Below are 27,846 nucleotides of genomic sequence, written 5' to 3' on the forward strand. Positions count from 1 at the left end.
TCGGATAGAAGTGCCAACATTGTTGCGTGGTTCCAGTGCTAGCAGGATCTGGTGATATCCTGATCTTAAGTCCATCTTGGAGAGCCAGCAGCATCCTGCGATGTTATCAACTGTCTGGTTCAGATGCATTTCCTGTTTTATGACCTAATTTGGGAGGCACAGAGCTACTCACTTTCGCACCTCTCCCGGTTGCTTTGGCTTCATAGCGATGACAGAGAAAAAGACCCTTGGGGTGGGCATGTCGACTTTTTGGATGATTTCTTAGGCTTCGAGCTTCCAGGCTCCCCTTCTGTGGCACAGGGAAAGAGGTTGGAAACATGTTGGATGGACTGATCTACTTGAATGAGGACTACTATGCCTTTCAGGGAACCAGTGGCTGTAATTCGTGTTCGAATTCTCCTAGAAGGGAATCTGTGGCTCTGGTGTAGACTCTGAACATGTACTGAACTAACTGGAGGCTCTCTGCCATTTGGCAGTTTACGAGCATTTACGTTTCCCCAAGTGAATTAGATCTTCCCCCATGTCGATCGTTCTTGGTTTGGGATGTCGGCAGTGAAGATCCCAGCCAGGGAGAGGGATGTGGTGGTGCCAAAAGCATACACTCTTATAGCTGTAGGGCAAAGGGTCGGTGGGGTGGGAATTGCACTGCATAGAACTCACGGCTGTATGTTGATCAAGGGCTAGTTGTCAGAATGCATTGAGGTATTCGCCCTCCCCAGGATCTGACAGCAAGGTGCCATTTGGGTACGTTTTTGAGACTGTTCAATGGCATGGATCATGTGTACAACACATTCTGGTGCGTCATCATCCATGTCTTCGTCCTTGATCAGCATAGTGGAAGTCTCCATGGCGTTGATGCTTTTCTTGCTGGGCGCCATGGGAGGGAGGTGGAGCAGCACACTTTAGGAATTGGAAATACTGTGCTGATAATCTGATTTTTAGCAGAGACTAGATTAAAATGTAGATTCTGATTTACACAGGTTTTTGGATATCTATGTCCGTCAAAGAATGTAAGTGACTAATGCTTTCACACCCTTTTCACACTTACGCAAACTTTTGATGGATGTTGCATTTAAAATATTTGTGAATTCCCACAAAGTTGCGACTATGGGCATTTGCCTAATTTTCACTGGCCACCGTTCTGGCCCTCCCCTGAGAGTAGATCTCGAAATGATGTTCTGATCCTGTACACCGTAATTGTGCCCTCCTAGTGCAAACGACTGAAGTAAGTATAGAAATTGGTGGAAAAACACACACTTTCTGTCCGTGTAGACCATAGATTGCTTTACTTGGTGGTGTGTTTTGGTAGTGGAGGAATTAAAATGGGAAAAGAATGCTATAAATGTGAAAATACTCTTCAAACTTAACTCCTATGAATTGCCGGACGAAAGGCAATCCTAGGGTTTAAGTGTAGGACAGAAGTAAAATGCATGCTAATCTAAATTTGTGTAGCTTTCAGTGCTCTCTGCTGTGGATTTTTGTGAATCCCCTAAAAGTCTGAATCTACACAAATCCGTTCCTACGTAGGTTAGAGAAGCTTGGTTCAAATCCATTATTTTCAGCATTGAGAGGAGGCATTAATCAACTGCATGATTTAAGAAAAATGGTTCTTTGATGCGTTTTCTTTTTTGCCCGTTTGGTTTGTTGTGCTCAAGATAACAACCCACTGTTTTCCAGGAGTAAGTCTAAGAATGGTTGCGTGGGCAGATGGCCCAAATGTTGGGTGAGCTGTGAACATTGCAATTGGTTTCTCTGCTGAATAAAGAGGGATTTCGTGCCTCTTATCTATAAATGGCTGGTCGTTGATGGAAGCAAAGTACAGCTGCTTGGTAACCTCAGTTTCATGACTGTTATGGTACTATCAGGATACGTTCCCTTTTCTTCACTTCATGATGTAACGTTTGGTGCAGTGCTGTTTGGGATAGGCCAGTTTTAGCACTCTTCTGTTCATTTGAGGTGTAATCGACTAAAGTTTCAGAGAGTACCAACATCGAATTATTTTCAAAGAATAAACATAGGCTAGAGATGCTTGCTTCTAAACTTCCTGGTCATGTGCCTTTGGAGCTGCATTCCATTGTTAATGTGGCAGTGCCCTTTAAGAGAGGACAACCCATTTAGAAATCTACCTGATTCTCCCCCCTCATACCTCCCCCAAAAACCCTCCGTCCACTGCACGTGAGATACAAGAAGACGCATGCTTATTTCTCTCTTTCTTACATTCCCTCGGAGGGGAGGCTAGATGATGTTTGGGTCCTGTAAGGATGGAGAGACGACTACTACTTCTGGACCTCCAACATTGACTATGAGGTCAACCTACTGAATACCAATAATGTGGTAATAAGATCCCCGTTTTGAAAAAGCTTTGCTTTCTGAAATAACCATGCTTGAGTACCTTGTAAAACCCTTTTTTTACCAATAATATTTCAGAATGGAGGATATTTATTTAAAAATAACAGAGGAGTGACGTAGTGAAAAATGAAGAGAAAAAAGTGCTAATAGAACTCAAGAAGAAATTGTTGGCTCCTTCAGTACTGTGATAGTGGTTGATTACTCCCACAATCACACGTGCATTGTGTCTAGTCTTTATCAACCTAGTAACACCCGTCCTGGTCCCTTACCAAGAGGTACCCAACGGGTACATAACTCAACCACAAATAGCTTTAAAGAGAAGGGAAAAACTCTTATCTTTAAGAAGGACCCTCACTCACCACTAGTTGGTGACATGCTTCATCATCGGGTCCCCGCTAGGATGACCGAGTGTCACTGGTTACAGCGGAGCGGGATGTGGTGAGTGTGACAGTGCCCAAATTAAGAGTGACTATGCGTGAGTGTGCTAGTGTAATTAAAAAATGCGGAGGTTGTAACCTTTACAAAAATCTTTAATAATGGTCAACCCGCATTGGCTAAAAGCAAAGTGAGCGGACTACACAAGGTTCTAAATTAGGGAACCGGAGTCCTATGAAAAAATGGTCGACATGTTTCTGCTGTATTCAATGCAATTTGCTCAGCATTCTTCAGGACCTAACATAAAGTCTTCCGGTGGTGTGCGCGCGCTAAGGCGCACCCTCCCGGGAGGCTCTAAATGTGAAAAACGATTTTATTTAATATAAAAAAAAGTGTGAGGATTCACACATCAGTATCCATAGTTATCCCCTGCCTTTAGCAGGAATAATCATAGGAAACTGTAAAAGAGACGATGACACGCCCCTTCAGTGAGGGCAGCGCGGGTCTGTTTCACGCGGTGGCTATTTCGGCACTCGCGGCTCCCCGCCCAAAACCTACATTCTAGGCTGCTGCCTCTCTTGTTGTTAACTAACTGGATATTTATTTAACTCACAAGCCCCGGTGTTGTGGAGAGGTAACTACTCCAGCACAGAATCACATATGCTGGGTTCTGTTCGAAAGTTGCCCAGATGGCCAAGGTTATTCCTTAATTTCCTGTAAATCATTGCCGATGGGGTGTGGAAGGGGTAAGGGATTTAATTCAGCGAGGCAGTCCTAGCCCCTTTTCTTGAAAGTGCAATTATGTTTTTGACTTCCTGTATCATGGTAGCGAGTGTTACACCTTGGATCAGTACTTTGTTTTGTACCATACAGGAGCAATCTAGAGGATATTTTTTCCTTGAGAATGAACACCTCTTACAGACATACCAAAATCTCATGTGCTCGGTTGTGCCCATATCCTGAGCTCCATGCAGTTCATTGAGGTCAGAGTCTCTGTTGTCCAGCAAAAGGCATAGAACCCCCCCCTCCTCACCCCCCACCAGATGATGGAGAAATCTCTGTTCCACAGTTGGGTGAGATCCTCATTGTTCCTGATGAGAAGCTCTTTGTAGAGGGCCACTAATTGTTTTACCTGTTAGTTGTAAAACCAAAGTAATTAAAAGAACTATCACACTCGTGAGCATGAAAATCAATAAATAAGAATTGCAAGGCCGTTCCCAAGCTGTTGCTATCTTCTACATAAGGACATTATAAATGCTAGTTAAAAGGTCAGCCTGATAGTATCAACTCTGACAGAATGTGCCAAATCGTTCAGGAAACAAGTACTTCTCTAGACAATCATGATAGTATGTTGTTGAGTATTTAGCATATAACAAGTACAGTGATAGTATGCATGAGACTTAGAATGGTGTTGTGCAAGATTTCCCTGTCTTTGTTTGCCTCAGTGAGCTGCTCTAATACTTGTGGGGTGTTTTTGTTTTTTCTTGACTCCTTATTTTCAGATCGGCAGTACTACAAACAGCCCCTTTCCGTCACCGGCTGTAAACAGTTTCAGGGTTCCACGTCCCGAATCTTTACCTTTGGTAAGTCATGTTGACTGTCCCAGCTCGCTATTCTTTTAACTGACTTACTTTTATAAGCCTCCAATGGTACCACGGGCTGCTCCTGCTCCTCCTTTGAGCGGTCCAGTCTGCATGGCCGAATTTTCCAGTGCTCTTCATAATGCCATTTTGCAAGGCATATCTATTTTCCACCCTGAGAAAGTCACTGGGGACTTTTTGCTTTGACCTTAGTTTAGAGTTCTGTACAACTGGCTGGGTCTAGTCTAACCTATTCTGGCTCGGTTTCCACCATTCGCTACTCAGTGTGGTTCTGTAGAAATAATGATTAAAAAGTGTCTGAACCCTAATCCTAAACTCCAGTGGTGACCAGTAGATGCCCCTGCCCCCTATACATATCCACTTTAGCCAGCTGTTCTTCATAACTTAGATGCGTAGCTTTTTTCTATTATCCTGGGTGTCCATTCTCCTTAGTAATAGTTCACGCGCCAGCATTTTACTTTGGATACAAGGTAGAGCTGCAAATGGTACTTGCCTGAAAGTACTCCCTCCTTTTTAACGTGTAGCCCTCCAACTCCATCCATAATGCCACGTCCTTTGGTGATTTGAATCCATTATTTTTCACTGGGGAATATTTCAGTTCACTTTTGAATGGTGGGTATTGCAGTGCTGGACATAAATTTGAGCTATGCGACATTGACTCCAGATTCTTAGCAGCCTGGGTTCTTACACCGAGTTAAGAGACTCCACTTACACTCTGCACCATTGTAAAGTAGGACAAAGAGTAAATGTATTCTAAAATGCTTGCTGCATTGCAGCATTTGTCTGGCACCTTTGTTTAATTGACTGTGACTTATAAATAAATTCATAGCAAGATCACAGAGAAAAAAGAAAAATCTACGCTATAGCTGAGAACTTACTATTCCTAGGACTCAGTTTTTTGTCTATTGTAGTGCAGTCCTGCAAAGTGCAGTCAGTGTTTTGCATCATGTGCTGCAAAAAGTTCTAGAACCTTCTGGCTTGTTATTTTCAGTTACAATGATGTAGCTGTGACTAGCCATTAGTTTTCTTATTACTTTCCTACTGGATCCAAGTTCCATACTTGCTACCTGCTCCTGGAGCAAGATTGGACTACTGTAACTCCATTGGGCTGCAACTATACAGAGGGAGTAACTTAGTTATCAAGCTAGAGTGAATCGTAATTGAGGTGGCGAACAGTGCCCGCACCAAATACTGCTGTTACTATTTTTTTCGGAAGAAAAGTGTAGGCCAGACTTGTGTGGTCCCTTGTTGGGTTTTACCCACCTGTACAAAAACATTCTTGCATAGACCTTTTTATGTTGGATGTCATTGGGTTCGAAGCCAAGACGCAAGTGTTATTCCTCCTAATGTGTTTCTCACTTTCAACAGGATTTCAATGAAGAATATCCACAGCTGGATGAAATGGTCAGACAAAGAAGAGAAGTACTAGATGAGTTTAGCAGTACTTGTTCACAGACTCCAGAATCTGAAAATTCTCAAGGTCAGCATGAATTGTTTTATCCTTTCCATTGTGGGAACATGTGCAATGTTCTTAATGAGCAAACTGGAGGTGATGGCTTTACAGGGCCCTTTCTTGTGTCCTTGGGGTCTCTGCACACTTTATGTAGAATGCAGATTAGTTTTTTCCATTATGGTTCATATTTACTTAAATTAGATTTTTTTTAGGTGAAATGCAAGCCAAAAGTATGGCTTTTCGTTGAACATTTTATGTGTTATGAAACCTAGAATACTGTATGTCCATCTTTCTTAATACAAATGTGTTTGAATCTTCAAGCAGGCCACTAACCGAGCTCCAAAGCATTCTTGTCCAGGATATGCTCTCAGTTGTTGAATATAGTCTCTACAGGAAATGAGACTCTGAAGACTAAAGCACTTTTATATTAATTAATCCTATGAGTTGGCTGTTTCGTGTTCTGTATGTATGGATACCATGCACATAGTGGCCAGACCCAAACTGCTTCTAAAGTTGTTAATTCTGATTGGGAATTATATCTGCAGATTCCTCACTGTTTGAATATCCCAGGCACTAGAATGGAGCACAAAGCTTTTCCACAGCTTTTCCACCCCAGTATTGGACACCGACTCTGTGTTGACAAGAGAATGGACATCATAATGGCATCACCGAAGTCATACTGCACACACACTAGGTGCCAACATGTGTTCCCTTTTTTTCAATCCCCTCACTCACTGCAGATCTGGAGCTTGCTCTTTTACAGTTGTGTCAGAAGTTCTTCAACAATTTCTCTTCCTTCCCATGCCCCCACAAACATTTAGGCTTTAAACCGTGCAGTGATTGGGAGGGTCAGATGTCTATTACTGATCATCTTTCTTTTTATGTCTTGGCTCAGACTATGACTTCTGAGAGACCTGTCAAAGCATTCTCCATAGAGCCATCAAAGAGCTGAAAGCAAAGCTCTTCATGGCCGAGGCTACAGATGATTGTTGGGGCAAGCGATGCTCTCATCGCTGTTCAAGGTCCCCCAATGGTTCCAGCTTTGACCTTAGGGGAAAAATGACATAAGCACAAGAAGAAGCGAAGACACGACAATAAACATAGTAAAGGTACGTGCACACCCCACATTCTCCACACCTTGGAGGGGTGTCACCTTCCAATCCTGTGCTATTGCATACTCCACTTCAGGAATTATCTTACCCCGAGCTCCCTGCTTAAGGTACATATTTGTCATGTTTACTAGTCTCCACTTTTGAGGTCTCTTGGAGCGTCATCAGGCCTCATGGTACTTTTAGGTGTGCTGTATGGCCTTCTGCCAGCTGGACTTCCAACTGTGCCAGTACACCCCTTCATGCCTTAGTTCTCGTTGGCACCCGCACCTTCAGCCCTGACACTGCTCTTGGCTTCACTGGTGCTGGCACACCTTTCTAATGCTGCCATCTGTTCCTCTCTGTGCCGATAGTGGCACCAATAACGAAGTCAAGAGACCAGATCTTCACTGGTCTTGAAGAGGGGCCCACAGTCACCTTGAGTAGCAACACTATGGTCAAGAAAACTTTGCCTGTTCCTGAACAACCTTACATGGCCCCTCACAATCTGTTCTCTGGATGTCAAGAGTGTCAGAGTCAGATGATTAGGGTGGTCCTCCACAACACCTGTCAGTTGTCTACGATGACTTGGGTGATGCCAGGAGCAGAGACATCCTCCCTGAATTACAAATGTTACAACCTACAGGCCCTTTACCATCAAGTGGCTTCCTATCAGGAAGGCAGCAATGGTTTTGGATCTTCCTCTTACTTTAATCAAAAGCAAACATCCCAAAAGAGGTTCTTTAATCTTTCCCTCAAATCTTTGAACCCCTTCTAATGCTCCTTTAGAGCCAATTATGGTGGTTTGGGAGAGGCCTACTACATCCCCTGTGGTGAAGACCGTAGCTAGACAATACCAGCCTGTACAGTAGACCCAGTCTTTCTCTCCGTCCACCCTTCACCTGAAAGTCAGATGGTTCAAGCTTTTTGTTCGACAAAGTTCTCCTCTGGTACCTTTCCGGCAGCCCTTTCTGGCAGGGAGTCCAAAAATAAATGTGAGGCTGTACAAGAGAAAGTGCTGACCCATGCCTATGGGACATGGCAAACCTAATCTGAAAGAGACATGTTCATGATAGATTCCTTACCTTAGAATATCCCCAGGCGTCAGACTGGATCCGTAAAGTTTTGCTTAGCAGTACGTACACCTGCGCGTCAGTAGGTGACGTCCTGCGGTTCCGCGGCCGTTGCTGGCATAATAAGCGCCGAGATTACGTCACGAAGACTACTTAGGCGCCACCCATGCGTGCTGACGTCAGTTCTTTCTTTTTCCGCGCCAGTAAGCGCAGATCCGGATTGAGCACGTACCTTGGTCTCTTTTTGACCACTATTTTGAGACTTTTTGTCTCCCCAACTTTGTACATCTTTATTGACCTGGATATGGTACTATCCCTTTGGTAAAAAAGGCCAAAGCGTCATTGTTCAATAAAACAGTATATCGGGTATGCCTTAATCCCTTTGAGTGCCAGTTCTTTGAAGGCAGTTGTTCTTGATCTGTATCTGATCTGGTATTGGATAAGGTACCATACATATCTTCTCTTGGCCATAAATTGGAATGTCCCTACACTCTGGGCCATCTTCATCTGCAGCCTTTGGCTGAAGCTCTGCAACCTGATGCTGCTCTCCTGACCATAATTAGTGGCTCAGAGGGCTCCTAGGTGAACCAAGAGTTCGAGAATAGGGGCAACAACAAAGCATACCAAAGGTGCGCCATCATGGTTTTAAATGTCCCCAAGTGCAATACTGGGTTGTGACCCTGGTATTTCAGTCCAACACACACTAATGGAAAATGTTTACACCAAAACCATTTCTTTAGATCCTCGAGTTTTTTTATCACCGTAAACAGGAGTGCCTGTTACACATGGGATACTGGATATTGTTCAGATGTGTAAATCTTCAAAGCAAATTCTATCCACCTCTTTTCTTTGACAGTTCCTCTAAGGTTGAAAAACAAAGTTTAAAATGTGTGCTAAAAGCTCAGCTTCCTAATTTAACGATGTATTTATCTTGCAGCCTGTGCTAGACAACCCTGTTTACCAGGAGTAATGGAAGAGTAGAAGTTCTTATGAACTTTTTAACTTCCCGCATTGTGGTGTGCTATGCTATGTTTTTAAATTGCAATAACGTGTGAAAGTTTCCTCAGGGTAAACTTTAAGGATCATGGGTGTTTTGTATTCTAAATGGCTTTTCATCTCTTGGCATCCTTTAGGCCTCTGTTGAAGGCATCTTGTTGGCAGTTACTTCCATTGTTCAATATTCAGTTTCTGTTGTTTCAGAAAAGTATCGCGACGGTGATATCTTGTGACACTCGTGAAAATCAATAAATAGATGGTTTCAGATATTTAATGACAACCTGCCTTAAACGGGTGCCTTCTGTGCAGTCTCGAGTTTACTTGAAAAGAAAATGATCTTTTTAATATTACTGGTTACCTTAAGGTAAAAAGTTGCATTTTGTAAGCATTTAATGTTTGCCCTGACTCGTGGTACGTTTAGACACAGGGCGCGAGCATGGGCTGATGGGAAACAGTAGTGAATTGTGTTCTCGTCTGAATGGGAAGGAGATCAGTGGAGCGAAAACCTAACCGAGTTGTTGCCTAGAAGACCAATTACCGTGTCAGAGGTAGGAATGTGGTCTAAATGAACTGGAAAAAATGTACACCTGATACAGATCACTTGATTTTCATGCAACCGTTTGTATTGTTTTTAATCTAGTCTGTTCACACACCTTTTAAAAAAGAATGTGCATGTTTTTCAAAAGAGTTCGCAAGGCAGGAATGTTCACCGACTGGCTCGTGCGGCTCGCTGTGTCGTCATTTGAACGGCAGGTTATATTAGTTTTGTGCGCGGCGGGGAAATTAAACCAAAGTATGTGTTTGTACGACTGCCTTCGGGATTGTGAAGGCTGCCGAGAATACAGGGTCAACTACGAGTGGACAGTGAGCCGTTTGTGGTGCTGGAAACCCATTCCAGTCACTCCAGCTCATAGTTGATATTCTGACATTATGGATGGCGGGCTCTTTCTGCACTGCTAAGGGCACCAGCGGGCTACCCAGGCGGCGCCCTCAAACAAGCATATCTACACTCATTTAATTTAAAAAAGAGGTGGCGTTTGATCTTCTCCATTTTTGAGAGAATAGGCAGCCCGAGCCTCCTAGTTTTTCAGACTTTCTGTAATGTAATTTCCTTAATTTATATCCACATCACCCATTGCCACCACTTGTAACCCTTATTAACAGCTCGTTTATAAACTCGACAAATTAATTTAAATCATCGGGCACATCGAGGCTTTTACTATGAGGAACTCTAATTTAGAGCACATCTAGTCTGGAATACAAACTCTCGCCAGTCTGGCCTACCTACACCAAATGCGCACGCTTACTGGCTGAATTCGGTCCTTTCGAATACCCCCTAAAACGTTCTCACTTCTCCGATGTATCCCAGTGATAGATTGCTTAACTCCTGAAAGCAAGTGAGGGAATCAAACTCAGCCACTTTACGTCATTGTGAAACTCTGTGTAACCATTTACCAGCCCTTGGAGTATGAGCCTGTAGCGCTTCTTTGATTCGCTCTAGTCCATTCTTCCTGGGTCGTTTGAGAGTCAGGCTTTGCAATGAATTCTAGGGAATTAGAGAGTCGTGGAGCCTAGCCGGAATACATTTCTTCTATGGTTTAACTCTCATCAGTCCTCCAGCCTAAAGGCCGGCAGCATCCCTCTTGGAATGGTTGGTCCTGGGATCTCCTTCCATAGAAGATCGTGAGCATTCCAAGACAGCCTGTTCAATTTACCCAGAGTGTTGTGCTTCCATGTGCTCCCTGGTGAAACCAAACACGGGCTTCTCTAACGAGGGCTTCTCTTTGCTCTGCTGTTTGATTGGCTGAACTACCTCTCTACTCCTCTACCACCTAGTAAACACAAGCCTACTCAAAACTACCAGCCAGCTTCAAACGCCTTCATTTGCATTATAGTCATTGAAAAAAGTTAGTGTGTTTTCTGGACAAATATACACAAGCCACCTTGCACAACATGTAAAATGTAAGCAATTTTTTCTTCGCTTCCACATATACACAATGTAATGGGGGATGCGTATGTTGAGAAGAAGATTCTCTGGCAGCTTTATCATATACAGAGCAAATCCTGAAAAAATGGCGAGGAAAGTTCTAAGTGATTGAGAAAAAGTGTGGGTGAAAACTGCACACAAATGACTAAAGTCCAGGTGTGCTGTATTTAGGTAAACTATTCTTAACCCCTTAGGCGCGGGTATAATTCCCCCACGGTGTGGGGGGCCGCGCGTGGCACCACGGTGCTCATGACAATCCCAGCTCGTCATGTGACACCGTGGAGCTGTGCTCATGACTCCGCCCACTCCCGCGGAACGTCCGCATAGGCGTGGAATTCGCCGCGCGGGGGAGTGGCGCGGCCATTATGACGAACTCAGCTCGTCATGAGCACAGCTCCACTGTGCCTCATGACGAGCTGGGCTCATTATTAGCAGGCAAGGGGTTAAGGCAATACATCTTGTAGGCCAGTCTGCTGGTCTGTATGTCCATTATTTGACAATACATGCCATGTAGCAAAAGATTTGAAAGTTCCACAGTAACCTTCAATTTAGTTTGGCAACTTGGCTTTCACTACCTACCAGTTGATCAAACAGCTTATTTTGTTGTTGTTTATTTTCATTGAGAAGTACTTGTCAGTTTATTAACAATACATTAAAACATAAAGGAGTATAAACAAATCCGATTATGGCCTCACAATGAATTACTATGAAATGGTAACTTCTCAGATTTCTAAATACAAAAAAGATAAAACGGATATCAAAAGATACAATATCTGTGATACTCCTAAAACCTGGAAAGGAAGAATCAGGAAAGGTGGACTAGGGAGTAGATGATATAGATAGTATACAATATGTAGTAAACCATATATTATAGATGGTTGGAAGATAGTAGCGATAATATCATACAAATATAATATTTTAAGTGAAAATATTCCCACTAACTCAACAACTTCCAATAGTTGAACAGTAAGTCCTAATTCAAATAATCGTGTTACTGGCTAAAGTATCAATAGTCCTAATGATAACATCAAACATCTTCGAGATGCAGCAACATTCAGTCTTAACGTTCATAAATCATTTAGACCTCTTTGCCTTTGAGAGAATCCCCCCACCAGCAATCCTGACCCCAAAATATGAGGCATTCTCGATAAACTGATGCAACCCCCTTTACTGAGTGTAGCTTGTAGTTTGTCTTCTAGTGATGAACGAATGGGTTCTTATGTTTTGCGGCAAGTCTGTGTTTGTAAGACAGAATACACCAGCATCCTTCCTTGTATGAGCTCTGATTGGCTCCATGGAGTTATGATTGGGGCCCTTGTGCCTAGCAATTTAAACCATTGGGTAGGATCATTGACTTTTTTTAGCTGTTGATAAAATTATTTTCTTAAATTTTTTATTTTAAATCAGACACATTTTGTTTTTACTGGTTTGGGTCGCCATTACTCGAGTTTGTTGTCTTTCCTGCCTGCTTGTGCTTCTTTGGTCACCTACTGCCTCTCTTTGCTTTTGCCAGTATACAAAGGCATTCACCATTAGTGATAGGAAGGTGTGCCTTCTCAATAGCTATCCCTTTGCTGAAAGAAACGTCAGATTTCATCTACAGTTGTAGCACACCTCAACCTCAGGCGTTCACACATTTCCCAATTGTTTAGAAGGGCTTCTAGCATCCTCCATGTTCTTTCCCCACACTCCTCTGGCCCACTTGTGACAAACTAATGATGATTTGTCCCAATCCAAAAGCAAAGGTTTCTGCGTGTTATAGCCAACCCAGGGACGTGTTGTATACTCTGTCAAGTGTTGCTATGTGGTAAAGGAAGAGTTAAGCAGCACCACACAGCCACAGGGCCAATTGGCCCACGGAGTGGGCCCTAATGTCATTAATTGCACCAGCCCACTGCAGCACCCCAGAGTTGCGGACACCTTCATTATGAAGGTGTCCAAGTTTACACTCTCCTAATCCACACGCATGGAAGTACCACCCATCTTTGCCGTACGCATGATTCAGAGATTGAGCTTTATATGGCTACAAACTACTCCAGTCTTAACAAGTTTGAGGGGCATGCCAAGTATCTCCTGAGAAGAAGCGTCCTTGCCCGTGAATTATAACAGACAAGGTGAATTTGATTGATCCTCAAACTGAAAACTTTTAAAGAAAGTTTCCTATTTCTCATCGCTCCAGCATGCTTTTAGCATTTTTCCTCTCTTGTTAATCTTCCCCTAGGAGCCTGAGGTATTTTCTTCAGGCTAAGGAGGAATGATGAGCTGTTGCTTAGGGCCTCCTCTAGCTTTGAACTTTTATTGCTGTGAGGCTATAAAGTAGTTAAGAAATAAATTGTGCCGCTAACATAACAAGCATTGGTAATGCATCGGTTTCGCCTATGTAATGAAAATGAGCTGTTTTCATCAATCGGTGTCCGGGAGAAGGAAAGAGCTCCCTGACAGATAACACAGGAGTGGAGAGGATGTGGCACAGCGATCATAGCAAAAGCTGGGGATCCCGGCTCGAGTCTCTGTGGCGCTGTGCAACATCCTGTGATTCTATGCAAATCATTTAATTGCTCTTGGTGATAAATTGATGTATAAATATGCTGCAAGAGTAAAAGGCAAAGCTTTATGAAAATATAGTTCCACTAAAGCGGATGTTAACAGTATTTTGGCAGTGTGAAACTGATAAGAGAAGCAAACTAGAAACAGGCATTGGTAAATGCGGGCAAAATATGCTACAGCCAATAGAAATGGAGGAAAGGTAAGTGGCATGCACATTAACCAATGAGAAGCCAGGACCGAGAGGAGGCAGGATGTAAGTCCCTTGTAAGTTTCTATTAAAAACAATAGATCTCTTAAGCACAGCACAAGTGCTGTGCATGTGAAACCTAACCAGTGCAGTGCAAGCACTGTGCTGGCGAAACCTAAAAAGCATCAGAACTCCCATTTCGTCCCTGCAGTTTCTAATCATTCTGTGAAACCGCCAGAAGACACTCTAAATGTGATGTAATGACCCTGGCTGTGCGAGGAGAGGGTGGATGGGAATCGTGGTCGGCTGCGAGTGCTGGATCGTGCCTGGACATGAAGACCAAGTTGAGGTGGTTGAGCCCCTGCACTTCACCAAAAACACAGAACTGTACAGATCCTTGAGGGCATGGGTTTTCAACCTTCCTGTGAAATTGATTGCCCTTTGAAAACAAGATAATTGTAGGCGACTAGTAGTGCTTTGAAATAAAAAATGACGAATTATCGGTGACTGTTACTTCTGAAATCCCATCTTTTACCAGTTGGAGTAGATGAGTAAAAACCAGTGGGGCAGTGTACACATAGTTTCTGCAGCAGCAGAGACCGAACTGAGGCATTGCAATTTTTCATTAGTTACTCTTAAAAGTGCCTGTAAAATCTACGCGTTTCTGCTAATTTTGGGGAAATGTTTTAAAAAGCATCGTAGGTTCAATTCTTTTAAACCGTCTCGGAGTTTGAAGGTCTGACCCCTGACCATCAGCTAGCCCCTGTTGCTCTGAGAAAAATTAAGCTTCCTTGAATAACCTAGTTTTTGAACAACAAAAAAGTAAAAATGCATATAAAATAGATATCCGTTTGCTTGCTAATTTTAACTGAAAATGACACCTTTTGCCCTGTGTTTTTTGGTCATCATTTTCGCTGGAGATTTGAATTCCACCTTCCCCCTGAATTCCACTGTGATGGCGTGGTTGCTCAGTGCATTTTGGTACATGGGTTTAAGCCTTCTCCATTTCAAGCTGATCGACGTCACTGAAGTGATGCTATGCGCCGGGCACTGCCAGGCACCTGTGCTTCAATCAGAGTCCGCAGTTAGGCTGGAAGTAGAAACGAGAACGATGTGACGTAGTAGGTCAGATTGTGTAACAGACGGATTTGCCTTTTTCCACGAGCTTCATTCTCTGCAAAGCTCTTAAATTTTTTTTTTTTAAACATACACATCTTGCAAACCTTGTAGACTGGTTCACTTCTGACGTGGGCCATCTTCAGGCCTGAGGCTTCAGGAGTATTTCAGTTCAAGGGAGTGGTGGTGTTTTCGTGGTGAGTGCCTCGGCTAATCCGCCATGTGCCCAGACAGATTTTTCCTGTTCAAAAGGCAATGAGTCAAACACACTATTGTCAAACGTTGATTGTGTAAATTTAAGACTATGCTCATTCTGATTTGAGAATTCTTGAAAATGCTTACAGCTACAAGTCTAATGGGTTTGCTTGGTTGTCACATTATTACACAATCCAATAATTGCTGTTTTTTTCTCATCCGGAAACGCATAGAATTCCTGCAGCATGCTGCTCTAAAACGAGAACAGAATCTTCCGATGCTTAAAAGAAATAAATACTTTTTCTTATTCCGTGATCTGGATTGCAGCCACCGTTGAAACTTAATTTTGCCTCCCATCTTGATAACATCATAAGTAAAGCATTCTCGTGGTGTGTTAGTCTTGGGTTTGTGATAGCCCACACTGGTATGAAGTTTCACCAAGTTAGCTTTTATATGCTGATTTACATTGAAACTGACAGCAGCACATAAAAGGGTTCAATATAGGAAGACCTTGTTACTGAAGATAACCTGTTTTAAGATGGGAAGAGCAATGCAGAATTTCTACAGCATACCTCTTCTGTTCAAGGCAAAGTTTCTCTTTTCATTAGCACATGGTTCATATTATGCTTTATAACCCGAACACCTTGAAGGAGAAAAAACTAAGCATGCAAGAATGGAGGCATAGGTAGAAAACGAAAACTGTAGCTGGTGGCCAGAGGTCTGAGGTCTCAGGTGACCCAAAATAACCTGGTATTACAAGGAGAGTGCTGGGACAGTCGCCTAGGGTGGAGCCCCTACGTGACTGGCTATAAATAGACCTCTTACCTATTTGAGTATGGCAAATATGTAGAAAAGACCTGGTCTGCCTAGATTTTCAAACCTCACATAGCACGTTGCCACTTCTAGAAAAAAGAAAAGGAAGCAAAGGCTACGTTGGTTAACAAAGAGATGGTGGGAATCAACATGGAAATAGAAGCATGCAGATGGTTCTTAAAATTGCCGACATGTTCAAGCACAAGCTTTTGTTTTAATAAATTTTGATAGGGCAGTTTCCAATATTTATTTTCAGTTTCTATAGAATAGTGGTGCTGCATCGCTTTGTTTTGCTGATTTGTCCCTTATCAGGTAAAGTAAATGTAATTCGACCATGCCTAAGGTCAGTAAGGCTGTGATTGAATTGGAGGATGTCAAAAATGTCCTAGTGTGTTGCTTTTCAATTGTGCTAGTCCTCTTCAGAGCTGAGAAACAGCCTACAGCATTCAGGTTTTCCATCCAGCAACTGAAATACTCTAGTAGCAGAAGGCAATGTGAGCAATTGTATCTTCAAAGGACAATTATGCTTTTGTTGTGATATTGGTCCCTATAAAAACAGAATGTAATACATTTTCAGTCTACACTATTCATATTTTGCAAGTTCTTGGAAACAAGTTTACAGTATTTGCAGATGTCCTTCAGTCCTCTGTCACACTGCCTCTTAATTTAATTTCATTTCAGGTTACGGTTAGTTCTAGTCAACCTAATAGTTATCTAGTCCAAGGCAATGGGAGTGGGGTTGCATTCCACAACTCCGCAGTTCAAGCCCCTGTGATTGGATCCGTCCGGAATAAAACCGTGTTTCACAGAACTAACCGTTCTTCTCTTAGCCTGCATAGAGGAGATTTCAAAGGCTGTACTGCGAGAAAGGCCTTTAAGTGCTTTTCCTTGTCTGAACATTAAGGTCGATAAAATGGCCAGTCTTCGCTGCCTCACCTTCTGATGTCTTCACAGGTATTGGCTTACATTTGTCACAGATACACTGATGTGATTTAAATAGGATGTCATGTGACTTAGAGGACCAGATCAAAAAGACCAATCCAAACCCCAAGCGTGTGGTGAAAGCTAAAGCTTAAACCTAATTTTATCCTTTAAAGAAATGAAACTGGGAATTTACCATACCCAAACATAACATCAAAAAAGGTTATGGAAAAAATATAGACTGCTGTAAGTAGATTGGTGCTAACTTTCCAGTTTGAGGTTGAAATTTCAGTGTGCCAGTACGTAGTCCAAATATACTTCTAACACACATTTGGCTCTGAGAAGCCTTAGACTGAGTCTGTAATTGGCAATTATGCCTGAATTTCCACATACATCTTCGCTTGTTGGGTATCGTAATCTGGTGCTGGATGCACCTACCTGGGAATGTTCCACACAGGTGTTTGGAAGATTTACAGAGATATTGATTTGAAGTTTTGTAAAGTGCTCAAATGCTCTGGGGCGTCTTGGCACTGCTGCCCAGCAAATACCAGATTGCTACAGATAATAGAAGTAATGGTTACTTAGTTGACAAAGAGCAAGGTTTTCATGGATTTTCTAAAGGCCCATACATTGGGGCTGTTCTTTTGTCTACAGGGAGTGTTCCAAATTGTGTCTGTTCCTAAAATAAAGCTCTTTCCACCCCAGTGCGCTCTCTTGGTTCTGGGGAGTTCAGTGAGAGTTACTGGAGGAGGACCATACATTTCTAGCGGGTGATTACCAGATCAAACGGTTCTTCAAGTATTATGGGTCGAAGCCATGCAGTGCCTTGTAGGCTAGACACATGGATTTTAAATGTAATCCTTTTATCGACTGAAAGCCAGTGCAGTTTTTCTCAGGCCTTATGACACCAACTGATATTTTGGGTTATCAAGCTGCAAGCGCGCTGATGCATTTTGAAGCCTCTGTAGCTTTTGCAGATATTTTGGGGGGATGTTTACTTAAAGGGCATTTCCATAGTCCAATTTGGACAGAGCTAGTGCTGTCACAGGTGTCATTTGTAGGTCTAGCGGTATAAGACTGGAGCGTTCTTGTGCTGCAGCAAGAAATTGTTGTATTATCTCTGTGCAAACAAAAAATAACTGCCTGAGGACCATTTAGATTGAATCCACTGGACCCCAGTACCCTACTTCCTTTAGTGAATGGCTGCCTCTTCTCCTGCTTCATGCATTCTTTGGCAAACTCCTGGTTCAATCATCTACTGTACCTGCAGTGTCTTCAATTGAAGCAAATATTTTTAAATTACTAAATTAATGGGACATTACAAGAGGACTCCAGCTTCCATGCCTCTGAACTTAAAGTTTGAATAAAAAAAATGAAACTACTGAAGAAAGTGTTATATGGCAAAAGCAAAAAGGTGGGTGTACACCTGAGTATTGAGTTTTAAATATCATGCTTCCAAAATGTCAGAGCTTAAATGTAGACTACCACAATATCATGAACAGAAGTATATATTGGTAGGTATGCATTTACTATACTTAACTTTACTTGAACTTGAAGGTATATTTACCTTCCAAATATGTAGATATGGAGTTAAGAAAAGTAAATCTGTATTTAAACACATATTCTCAACTTCATAATATTTGCCAGTTGATTTAGGCTGCGATATTTTGGTAGCTTAATATTTTTGTGCTCAGTATTCTGACTTGCTGCCCAAAGCATCTAGTTGACTGGATCACAAAACACATTTGAAATGGAATACTTCAAAGAGAGGGTCAGGACTCTGTCCATCTCCTACTCTGGGGAAGAGATGGTTCAAGGGATATTGTTTAAGGCTCAGACGGTATCCTTGCTATTCTATGAAAAGTTTTTAAAAAGACGAGCTGGCCCTTTCATCAAAGAAAGTAATAGGTTCATTCAGTCCAGGCAGATAACCGATTTAGTAATAGAGGTAAATGTTCATTTCTAGTCAAACAGGATAAGCACCCTCTACAATGCTCGAAAAATCGTGAGGACGAACCGGGCAATAAACTTGGAGGATAGAATACCAAAAGTGATGAACTCGGACAAAGGCAGAATAATTAAGAACGAGAGACTTTTTCAAATATTAGGCGAGTCCTTTATACAATTGATGTCTCCAAGAGAGAGAAAGAACTTTCTTTCTGTCACTTACTGCCAAAAAGGCAAAATACAAGTTTAACTGGCTTCTTTTAAACCCTGCTAGCAAACTATTGGTTACACATTTATAAACTGTTACAGCAAGTTATGTATCTTCAAACGTTTGTGTAAATAAAAAATGTACATTCCGATTGGATGGAGGAGGTAGGAAAATGTGGCTACTTTTCTTTTGGTGTTTGCTGTAGCAATTACAAAATACCAGTAAAATAATAACACAACAAGGTTATTAAAGGCTTAATGTCACCCACTAATAATAATCCCATTATGTTGAGGAGTCACAGTGACCCCTGCGCCCTAACTGAGCTACAGCTTTCGGGTATTCACTCAAATTTAAGTTTCATAATCCGCATTCAGACAAAAGAATGGCTTAGATTAGAACATGTACTTCCAAACTATTACCATGATATATGAGCGGTATTCAAAGATTACTCTGGATGATCTATGTACAAAGAAGTATGAATATAAAATATTGTGGGCATTATGCGTGCCTTAACATCTGTACGTATTTTAATTATGAATAACAAGAGGAATAATGCAACATGTGTAGCAAAATAAATAACCTATACAGACACAATCACAAAATAACTTATCTGAGAAAGGGGGATTACCTTTTTTGGGTACAGAAAAACACAACTCCACACCCAACGGGTTGTAAAATTGACCGCTGGAAATTTCGATAAATATTAACATGCTTTAGAGAGAGTCTCAAATTGCATTCTTTTGAGTAAACTACAGTGGATAGAACGTAACCATGGCGACGCTTGGCGCATCAATGGCCCCTGGTTAACAGATGAAATTTCGGAACTGCTGTGAGGAAGTTATTTTCTTTCCCGACCTTACTTTTCAAGTCTGTTTTTAAATATGTTGGGTAGGGAATTTTAATGGCTAGTCTGTTCAGACCTGGGCTTTCGGTATAGCACTGTTTAATCCAATAATCTATTATTAAAGCTGTGCTGCTGTTAACCCTCCGTGACGTGTGAAGGATGTAAACCCCCTGATTGGGAGTAGAGCACATTACTGATTCATATATTCAGCTGTAAGAAATAATAGATAATATACTGTCATTACTAAGAAAAGTTATTTGTTCAGTTTGAATATTTCATACTATTTCGGGTTATCTTTGCTCATGGTTTAACTTCGAAATGCATGTGTAGTTTTCTGCTTCTCACCAATGTATGTTGTATAATGTACAGAGTTCCAAAACATATTTTAAAACTGTACAGGAAATCACTGTTTTCGGCCATAACTTTCACTTCTTTGTATGAAAAATGCTTAGTTTGGGTGAATAATGTACAATCGTCAGTAAAAGTATGAGGCAAACGGAAAACCGTTGTTTTAAACAAAGTATATTTCACATTCGAAGGAGAGCCGTACATAAAGTTAGGGTGCCAACTTTTAGACTGCCAAACGAAATGTATATAAATCAGACTGTTATTTATTCACCCAAATGCATGATCTCTAATGTAAACCCATGTTGATTAGGCCTTTAAATAGTTCGCTGATTTTTTTGTTAATTTACTAACGAGGCTTGTGCAGTAGTTAGTATAGCATGTATATTGTTTTATTAATAAATAGGAGGATGAGTTTATTTAGCTTTCCCCTTGTATTTTACTATGCCTTATAATCATGTGAACACAACACAGCAAGCATTTAAATTAGCTTAACTAAAAGCCCATTGGGTCCTTAATTCCTGCATATATACAACTATTAAGCATCTCGTTTTTGACAGAATTTCCCTTGGACGATCAGCCCATTCTGAAAGTTTCAAAGGCTGAGAAGATACCTGCTCTTGAAGAAAAAGCCAGGAATGCCCCACTAAATGGTAAATCAATGCATTCTGCTTCACTGTGCTTTAGTTTTATTGTGAAATAGCTTTGATGTCACTGCTTGTGTAACACGCTGCTACCATTTCTGTGGCACAGTAGTGTTTTCAGAGTTTGGGACCCCTTTTGTGGCTAAATCCCTGTTCCTTTTCTCAGCAGCTGGTGGTTCAAGACTTCAGCGACTCTTCCATCACACAGGATCCCGGCAGCTATTGTCCCTTAACGGGCTGCTTATTTGCTATGCAATTCTGTGAGTAGCCACAGTTTCTCATATTCCAGTAACAATTTATTTTGCATGTAGAATATATTGTTACTTCCTGCGTGTAGCATTAGAGAAATATTCTAACAGTCACAGATGGGATGAAATTAAAGGCAAAATGGGGTCGCCTAGCCGTCCCACCTAGTGGAACTTGAAGCTGCTAAAAGCTTAAAATGGCATCCTTCTCTTGTGTCCAGGAATCTTCAGAATACCCACTCACCCAAATATCTTTGAAGGTTCTAGAAGGACTGTAACAGGGTGTTTAATAACGTGGTGCAAAGCTGTAGGAAGCAAAGAGCAACCGTTTTTGGTGTACGTCATAACCCTTGCCCGGGTGTATCAAGTTTTGCCAACTGTGACTTTTATTTTTGAAGTAAACTTTAGTTCTTGGATCTTCACTGATGTTTCTTCATGACTCCTTCAACTTTGGGAAAAGCCTTCCTCTTCTATTTTTGCTTGGAAATTCTCTTCTGTTTTTGTGGGGGAAAACGTTTAACCAATAGTCTTCAGTTTCATTTTCATTGTCAAATACATGACTTTCTCTGCATGTTTCAAGGTGTTTAAAGGCCTCTTCTCTGTTGCTGAACCACACATGGCACTTCAGCTTTTGTGTATTCATGATCTTAATTTTACGTGCCAGCTCTGCAGTGTGTAATTTTTGAGGTATTCATTGGGATTAGCGTCTTTTTAGTGGAGAAGCGTGGCTCAGTGGTTAGAGGCGGCAGACCCGGAAGCTGAGATCGACCGTGGACCAGGGTTCGATTCCCCGCCTCGGCGGGTCTCGGGCTCAAAATTCCACGGACTCGACAATTCTCGCTCTGGTGCCTACTCAACTCACGGGGTCACACTCTGCGACTCTGGGCAATAGCTTGCTTAATCTCCACTACGGCCCCTCGCGGCAGGATGCCTGGCTTTCACCTTGTGGACACCCTGCCGGGGTTTCTCACAGGGGAATACCAGGGCGGGTTCCCTAAGCAAGTGCCGGGACGCTTACGGGCAGCTGTGCGCTTTACAAGTCCAACACATTTACATTTACATTTACAAGGTGTGTTAGTCAAACTCCCAGATCCTGGCTTCAAAAGTTGTCTCGTTCAATTTTTCGGTATCTGCTGTGTATGCACAAGTACTGGTTAAAGCATCAGTTTGTAAGACTAGTATCCTACATAACTCTCATTTGAGGAAGTATTCTAATTTGCTTATGTTTTTTGGGTAGTTTTTAATGGTGAGACTGGTCTTGTGTGAATATCTGACAATAAATCGCTGTTGCTCATAACGAGGGCACTGGCCAGTCTTGGTTTTCTGAATCTCTTCATTAACTTGACCATTTAATAGTCCACATGTCTCGTTTTGTATTTATTGGTAATAAATATAATATACATATATTAGTAAATATGCACATCATTGGCAAGTCACCTTTAGGAAGAAAAAGTGATGGCAGAGTTTGCACATTTTTAGTTCTAGGGTTAGCCAAGACGTTTTTGATTTTTTTCAATAACTATAGTTATAATATACGTACTTAAAGAGGCTGTCTTCATCCATTGGTCTGTAGGTGTGTCATTCACATTTTGCTTCCACCCACAACCACATGGAGAACAGGTCCAGCCCACTTCAGCCACTGGGTAACTTCCATTTTGAATGGCTTCATTTTTCTCTTTCACAAGGTTCACATCCACAAGCCAGGTAGTACTCTTCAGTGCCAGTGGGTTTTTTTTGTGCAAAGTTTTATATAGCGCAAACTTGACCCGAATCGGGTATCAGAACGCTTTACATAGCACCAGTTACGTTACATGAGAACACATTCATTTGTGTTAGGCAACGGGAGATTAAGTGATTTGCCCAGAATCACAGGCCTCTCAGCGTCATTGCCGAGACTCGAACCCAGTCCTACTAATATAGACATTTAACTATTCTATTACTTAGTTTATCTCTGCCACTTATTCTGGTTTCTTGTTCTATTTGCCTTTGCAATCCTATCCGTCTGTCAATCTACCTTTTTTTTTAATATTATTTTTATTGAGAGTTCATAAAAACAAGATCAACATTACAGAATAAGTTGGTAAAAAGCTTTAGTACAATACATGGCATATGTTTATACATAAATAATTAACGATCAAGTATCCATGACCTAAATATGGAGGAATATGTGACGAAATCCCGCATTCAAAAATCCCGCATACCATGACTCCGCATTAATTACAACGCGGAGCCATTACTCCGCAGTACAATCACACCGCAAAATGTAACCCCGCATATAACTTTACAACGTATGCCTTTACAACGCAAAGGCATGTGTGGTGAAGTTATATGCGGGGTAAACTTAGAAAATGTACTTCCATTATTTATATATATATATATATATATATATATATATATATATATATATATATACCAATTAATGCATATGTATATAAATAAATATATATTTAACATTTATATATTTTTTTAAATAATTAAAAAAATATATATATATATCATTTAAAACAATACTCTTTTCACCCTTAAAACTAATACCACCCTGCTCCCTTAAAATACCCCAGCACCCCAAAATCCTAACCCACCCTTACTCCTTAAAATACCCCAGCACCCTTAAACACTAACCCATCTTAACTCTATAAATATACCCTGTACTCCAAAACCCAAACCTATCCCTAAACCCTAAAAATACCCCTGTACCCCAAAACCTACCACTGAACCCTAAAAATACCCCTGTACCCCAAAACCCAAACCTACCCCTGAACCCTAAAAATACCCCTGTACCCCCAAACCTAGACCCGAACCCTAAAAATACCCCTGTACCCCAAAACCCAAACATACCCCAGAAACCTAAAAATAGCCCTGTACCCCAAAACCCAAACCTACCCCTGAAACCTAAAAATAGCCCTGTACCCCAAAACCCAAAAATACCCCTGAACCCTAAAATTACCCTGTACCCCAAAACCCAAACCTACCCCTGAACCCTAAAAATACCCCTGTACCCCAAAACCCAAACATACCCCTGAAACCTAAAAATACCCCTGTACCCCAAAACCTAAACCTACCTCTGAAACCTAAAAATACCCCTGTACCCCAAAACCCAAAAATGCCCCTGAACCCTAAAATTACCCTGTACCCCAAAACCCAAACCTACCCCTGAACTCTAAAAATACCTCTGTTCCCCAAAACCCAAACCTAGCCCTGAACCCTAAAATTATCCCTGTACCCCAAAACCCAAACCTACCCCTGAAACCTAAAAATACCCCTGTACCCCAAAACCCAAACCTACCCCTGAAACCTAAAAATACCCCTGTACCCCAATACCCAAACCTATCCCTTAACCCTTAAATACCCTTGTACCCCAATATGTAAATGTGTAAATGTGTTTCGATTTATATAGCGCACTAATCACCCAGGGGTCTCAAGGCGCTTGCTTAGGGAACCCGTCCTGGTATTCCCCTGTGAGATACCCCGGCAGGGTATTCACAAGGTGAAAGCCAGGCATCCCGCCGCGAGGGGCCGTAGTGGAGATTAAGCAAGCTATTGCCCAGAGTCGCAGAGTGTGACCCCGTGAGTCGAGTAGGCACCGGAGCGAGAATTGTCGAGTCCGTGGAATTTTTGTGCCCGAGACCCGCCGAGGCGGGGAATCGAACCCTGGTCCACGGCTGATCTCAGCTTCCGGGTCTGCCGCCTCTAACCACTGAGCCACGCCAATACCCAAACCTATCCCTTAACCCTTAAATACCCCATAACCCAAACCCACCCTTAAAATACCCCTGAACCCCTAAAACATATACTCCAACACCCCCAAACTAAAACCATATACTTACCTTACACTTAAATATAAAAAACAAATGCTTTTACCATTCATGCTTTTACAACGAATTTCGTTGTAAAAGTATGCATGGTAAAAGCATAGAAGACATAATGGCATGCGTTGTAATAATTTGCGGAGTAACAGTACCTGCGTTATGATGGGATGCGGAGTAAAGGTATGCGGAGTAAAAAATGCGGAGTGAAGGTGTTTTACCATATGAAGTGCAATAAATAATTGTAAAGTGCAAAAATGCTTAAAAAGTGCATATATGCAGACTAGTGATTATGAAGGTATCTTTCACAGTTCAAAAACACTCCAGAACTTTTCATATTTTTTGAGCGCCCCTGATCTAAGCGCGTATTTTCTTTCCCTGCCCTGTGTTCGTATTAGTTTAGCCTTCCATCTCTGAAAGGACGGTACTTGATTAGTTTTCCAGAACTGTAGTATAAGTGATTTAACTATTAGAGAAGCTATGAAAAGAAATTCGTCATATTTGGTGTTGATCGCTGAGCAGCCTAGAACAGGGACTAGATCATCGAATATTATGGGAGTTTTAAGCTCAAAAGAGAGGTATTTTTCAATTTCCCTCCATAGTGGTTGGATTTTAGGACATTCCCAGACGATGTGTTTCCAGGTCCCTTTTTCCTCACATCGGAAACATTTATCGTCTACTATAGGAAAAATATTGTGGAGATAAGAGGGAGTTCTGTAAATCAACCATTTATTATAAAATTGCATGCGTTTAAAATTAGCGCCGCAAAAAATTGTTTTATTAAATTTGTTTATTTTGTCCCAAATTTGTTGATTAATTTCAATATCCACCTTTTTTTCCACCTCTCGATAATCTTATTCGAGGCTTCTTGTCCTCTTTTAGTATTTTAATCCAAATGCTCATCTTTTTTTGAGTTCTGTTATTCAGTGCTGTAGATATATTTTCCTTAAAGTAAAGATTTCCTATATCCAGCTCTCTGAGTATTGGATTCAACATAAAAAAGGACCATTTCAGAACGGAATAAGAATGGCTCACCTGGCTGGCAATTTGATCCCATGTCTTCCAACTGTTACCGGCCAGGAAGTCTTCTATTTTATCAAAACCATTTTCTTTCCAAAGATTTATTATTTTCATATCCATACAACCCTCTTCGCCTAGGTTAAAGTTGTTCAAGTCAGTTGTGTTACTTATCCTAGGAATTGAATGGGATTTCAAAAACTGGGTTTTCTGTCTAGAAATCCATTGGAGGGACTTGTAGCGGAATTTCTTTGGATCTTTAGTTACTCTAATCGAATCAATTATCTTTACCTCTGACAACATCTTCTTAATAAAAAAATTGTCTGCCTCGTTCGTGTCTAAAAAGAAAAACCTAAAACTATGGTGTGCAAAAGACGCAAAATAGTATTCCCTTATGTTTGGGAGGGATAACCCTCCTTGTGTAAATGAAAAAAGTGCTAAGTGCGAGTCTAGGAGACTTTTTAGCCCAAAGAAATGAAGATATTAGGGAATCTATCTTTTTAAAGAAGGAGACCTGAATAACGCAGGGTGCTGCATTAAATAAGAAATTGAAAAGAGGTAGGATCGACATGCGTATCAATGCTGCTCGGCCCATAATGGACAGAGGTAATAGATTCCAGCATTCTAAAAGGGACTCAACCTTTTTTAGCAACTGTGAATAATTAAGTGAGAACAACTCGTCTAAGTTATCCGAAATAAATATTCCCAAATATCTCTTCGGCGTAGGGTTATAAATCTGCCTAAATTCTGGTATTAAAGTGTCTACAGTGCAGTTTAGTAAAATAATTTCCGTCTTGTTAACTGTAATTTTATAGCCCCCTAGTTTTTGAAAGTCGAAAAATATTTTTTAAATTTTCGCTTGACTTAGGGGGCTGGAATCTAAAAACAGGGCAATATCATCGGCGTATAATTTTATATTAGTCATACCAGCTACCGGGACTGTATTAGTTTGTATATTTCTGATCGCAATCGCTAGAGGTTCAATAAATAATGCGAATAATATTGGAGATAGGGGACATCCTTGACGGGTGCCTCTAGTTACCTTACATGTACCGATGTTGGAATTATTGATGATAATCTGTGCACTTGATTTCAAATATAATTGTTTTAAAAAAGAGATAAAAACATTCGGGGAAATTAAAACTGTGTAAAATAACAAATAGGCGGTCCCAGGACACTAGATCAAAGGCTTTCTCAGCATCTAAAAACCAGATTTGGGCCTTCACTTTATTAGTTTTAAAAGTCTAGTGCCTCTAATACAAACTTTGTATTTGTATGGAGCGGCCTACCTGCAATAAAACCGCACTGATCGTTGGCTACCAGACTTCCCACTATTTTATTCAATCGATTTGCTAAAAGCTTGGTAAAAATGGTATAGTCTGTATTTAATAGACTTATAGGTCGGTACGAGTTTATGTTCTCACTATCCTTTCCCTTTTTTAAAATACTGACTACCACAGCTGAGCGGAAAGAATCCGGGGGGATCCTCCTTTAAGTAAATCATTTACTAAAATTAAAAGTTCTTTACGAAGAGTTCCTTCAAATTTTTTAAAGAATTCAATTGGAAGACCATCGTCACCGTTGGCCTTTCCATTAGGGAGGGAGCCGATTACTTCGTCTAACTCAGATTCCGAGAAGGTCTCGATGAGACATTCCTTCTCTTCATCATCTAATTTGGGAATTGTAAGTTGAGATAAAAACTCCCCTATTGAATCAGTTGAGGCCTCTTCTGTTGTTTGATAGATTCCCTCATAATGTTTCAGGAACCACTCACCAATTGAGGCTGTGGTCTAAGCTTGTATTTTAGTGATTGGGTCAGTTAGTTGATCAATTCTGTTGCAAGCCTGTTTTTCTTTAGTTTGCCAAGCCAGGAGCTTCCCTGTATACTGTCAATCTACCTTTGCAACCTTTTGCATCTTTTCAATTCAGCCTGCCTTTGGAAGCCTCTGCCTGTCTGTGCAAGCATTTCTATCTGTCCGTCTAAGCCTCTCTGTGCAAGTCTGTCTGTCCGTGCAAGCCTTTCTGTCTTTTCGTGCAAGCCTTTCTGTCTTTTCGTGCAAGCCTTTCTGTCTGTTCGTGCAAGCCTTTC

The 27,846-nt window shown here is 41.3% G+C and overlaps 1 protein-coding gene across 3 annotated transcripts in view; it reads left to right on the plus strand.

Annotated features, from left to right (window-relative positions):
- GRAMD2B (GRAM domain containing 2B) overlaps positions 1-27,846 on the plus strand; it is a 609,764-nt gene that overhangs the window by 508,065 nt on the left and 73,853 nt on the right. For 2 of the 3 annotated variants that reach the window (XM_078675589.1, XM_078675591.1), the window contains exons 8-11: positions 4,227-4,307; positions 5,694-5,805; positions 20,606-20,698; positions 20,856-20,949. In XM_078675589.1, coding sequence (XP_078531715.1) covers positions 4,227-4,307; positions 5,694-5,805; positions 20,606-20,698; positions 20,856-20,949 — 380 coding nt within the window. The remainder of the gene's footprint in view (positions 1-4,226; positions 4,308-5,693; positions 5,806-20,605; positions 20,699-20,855; positions 20,950-27,846) is intronic. The other variant, XM_078675590.1, reaches the window with a different exon arrangement.

Source organism: Lissotriton helveticus, chromosome 2_1 (assembly GCF_964261635.1).
Source record: "Lissotriton helveticus chromosome 2_1, aLisHel1.1, whole genome shotgun sequence".
Classification (NCBI taxonomy): Eukaryota; Metazoa; Chordata; class Amphibia; order Caudata; family Salamandridae; genus Lissotriton; species Lissotriton helveticus.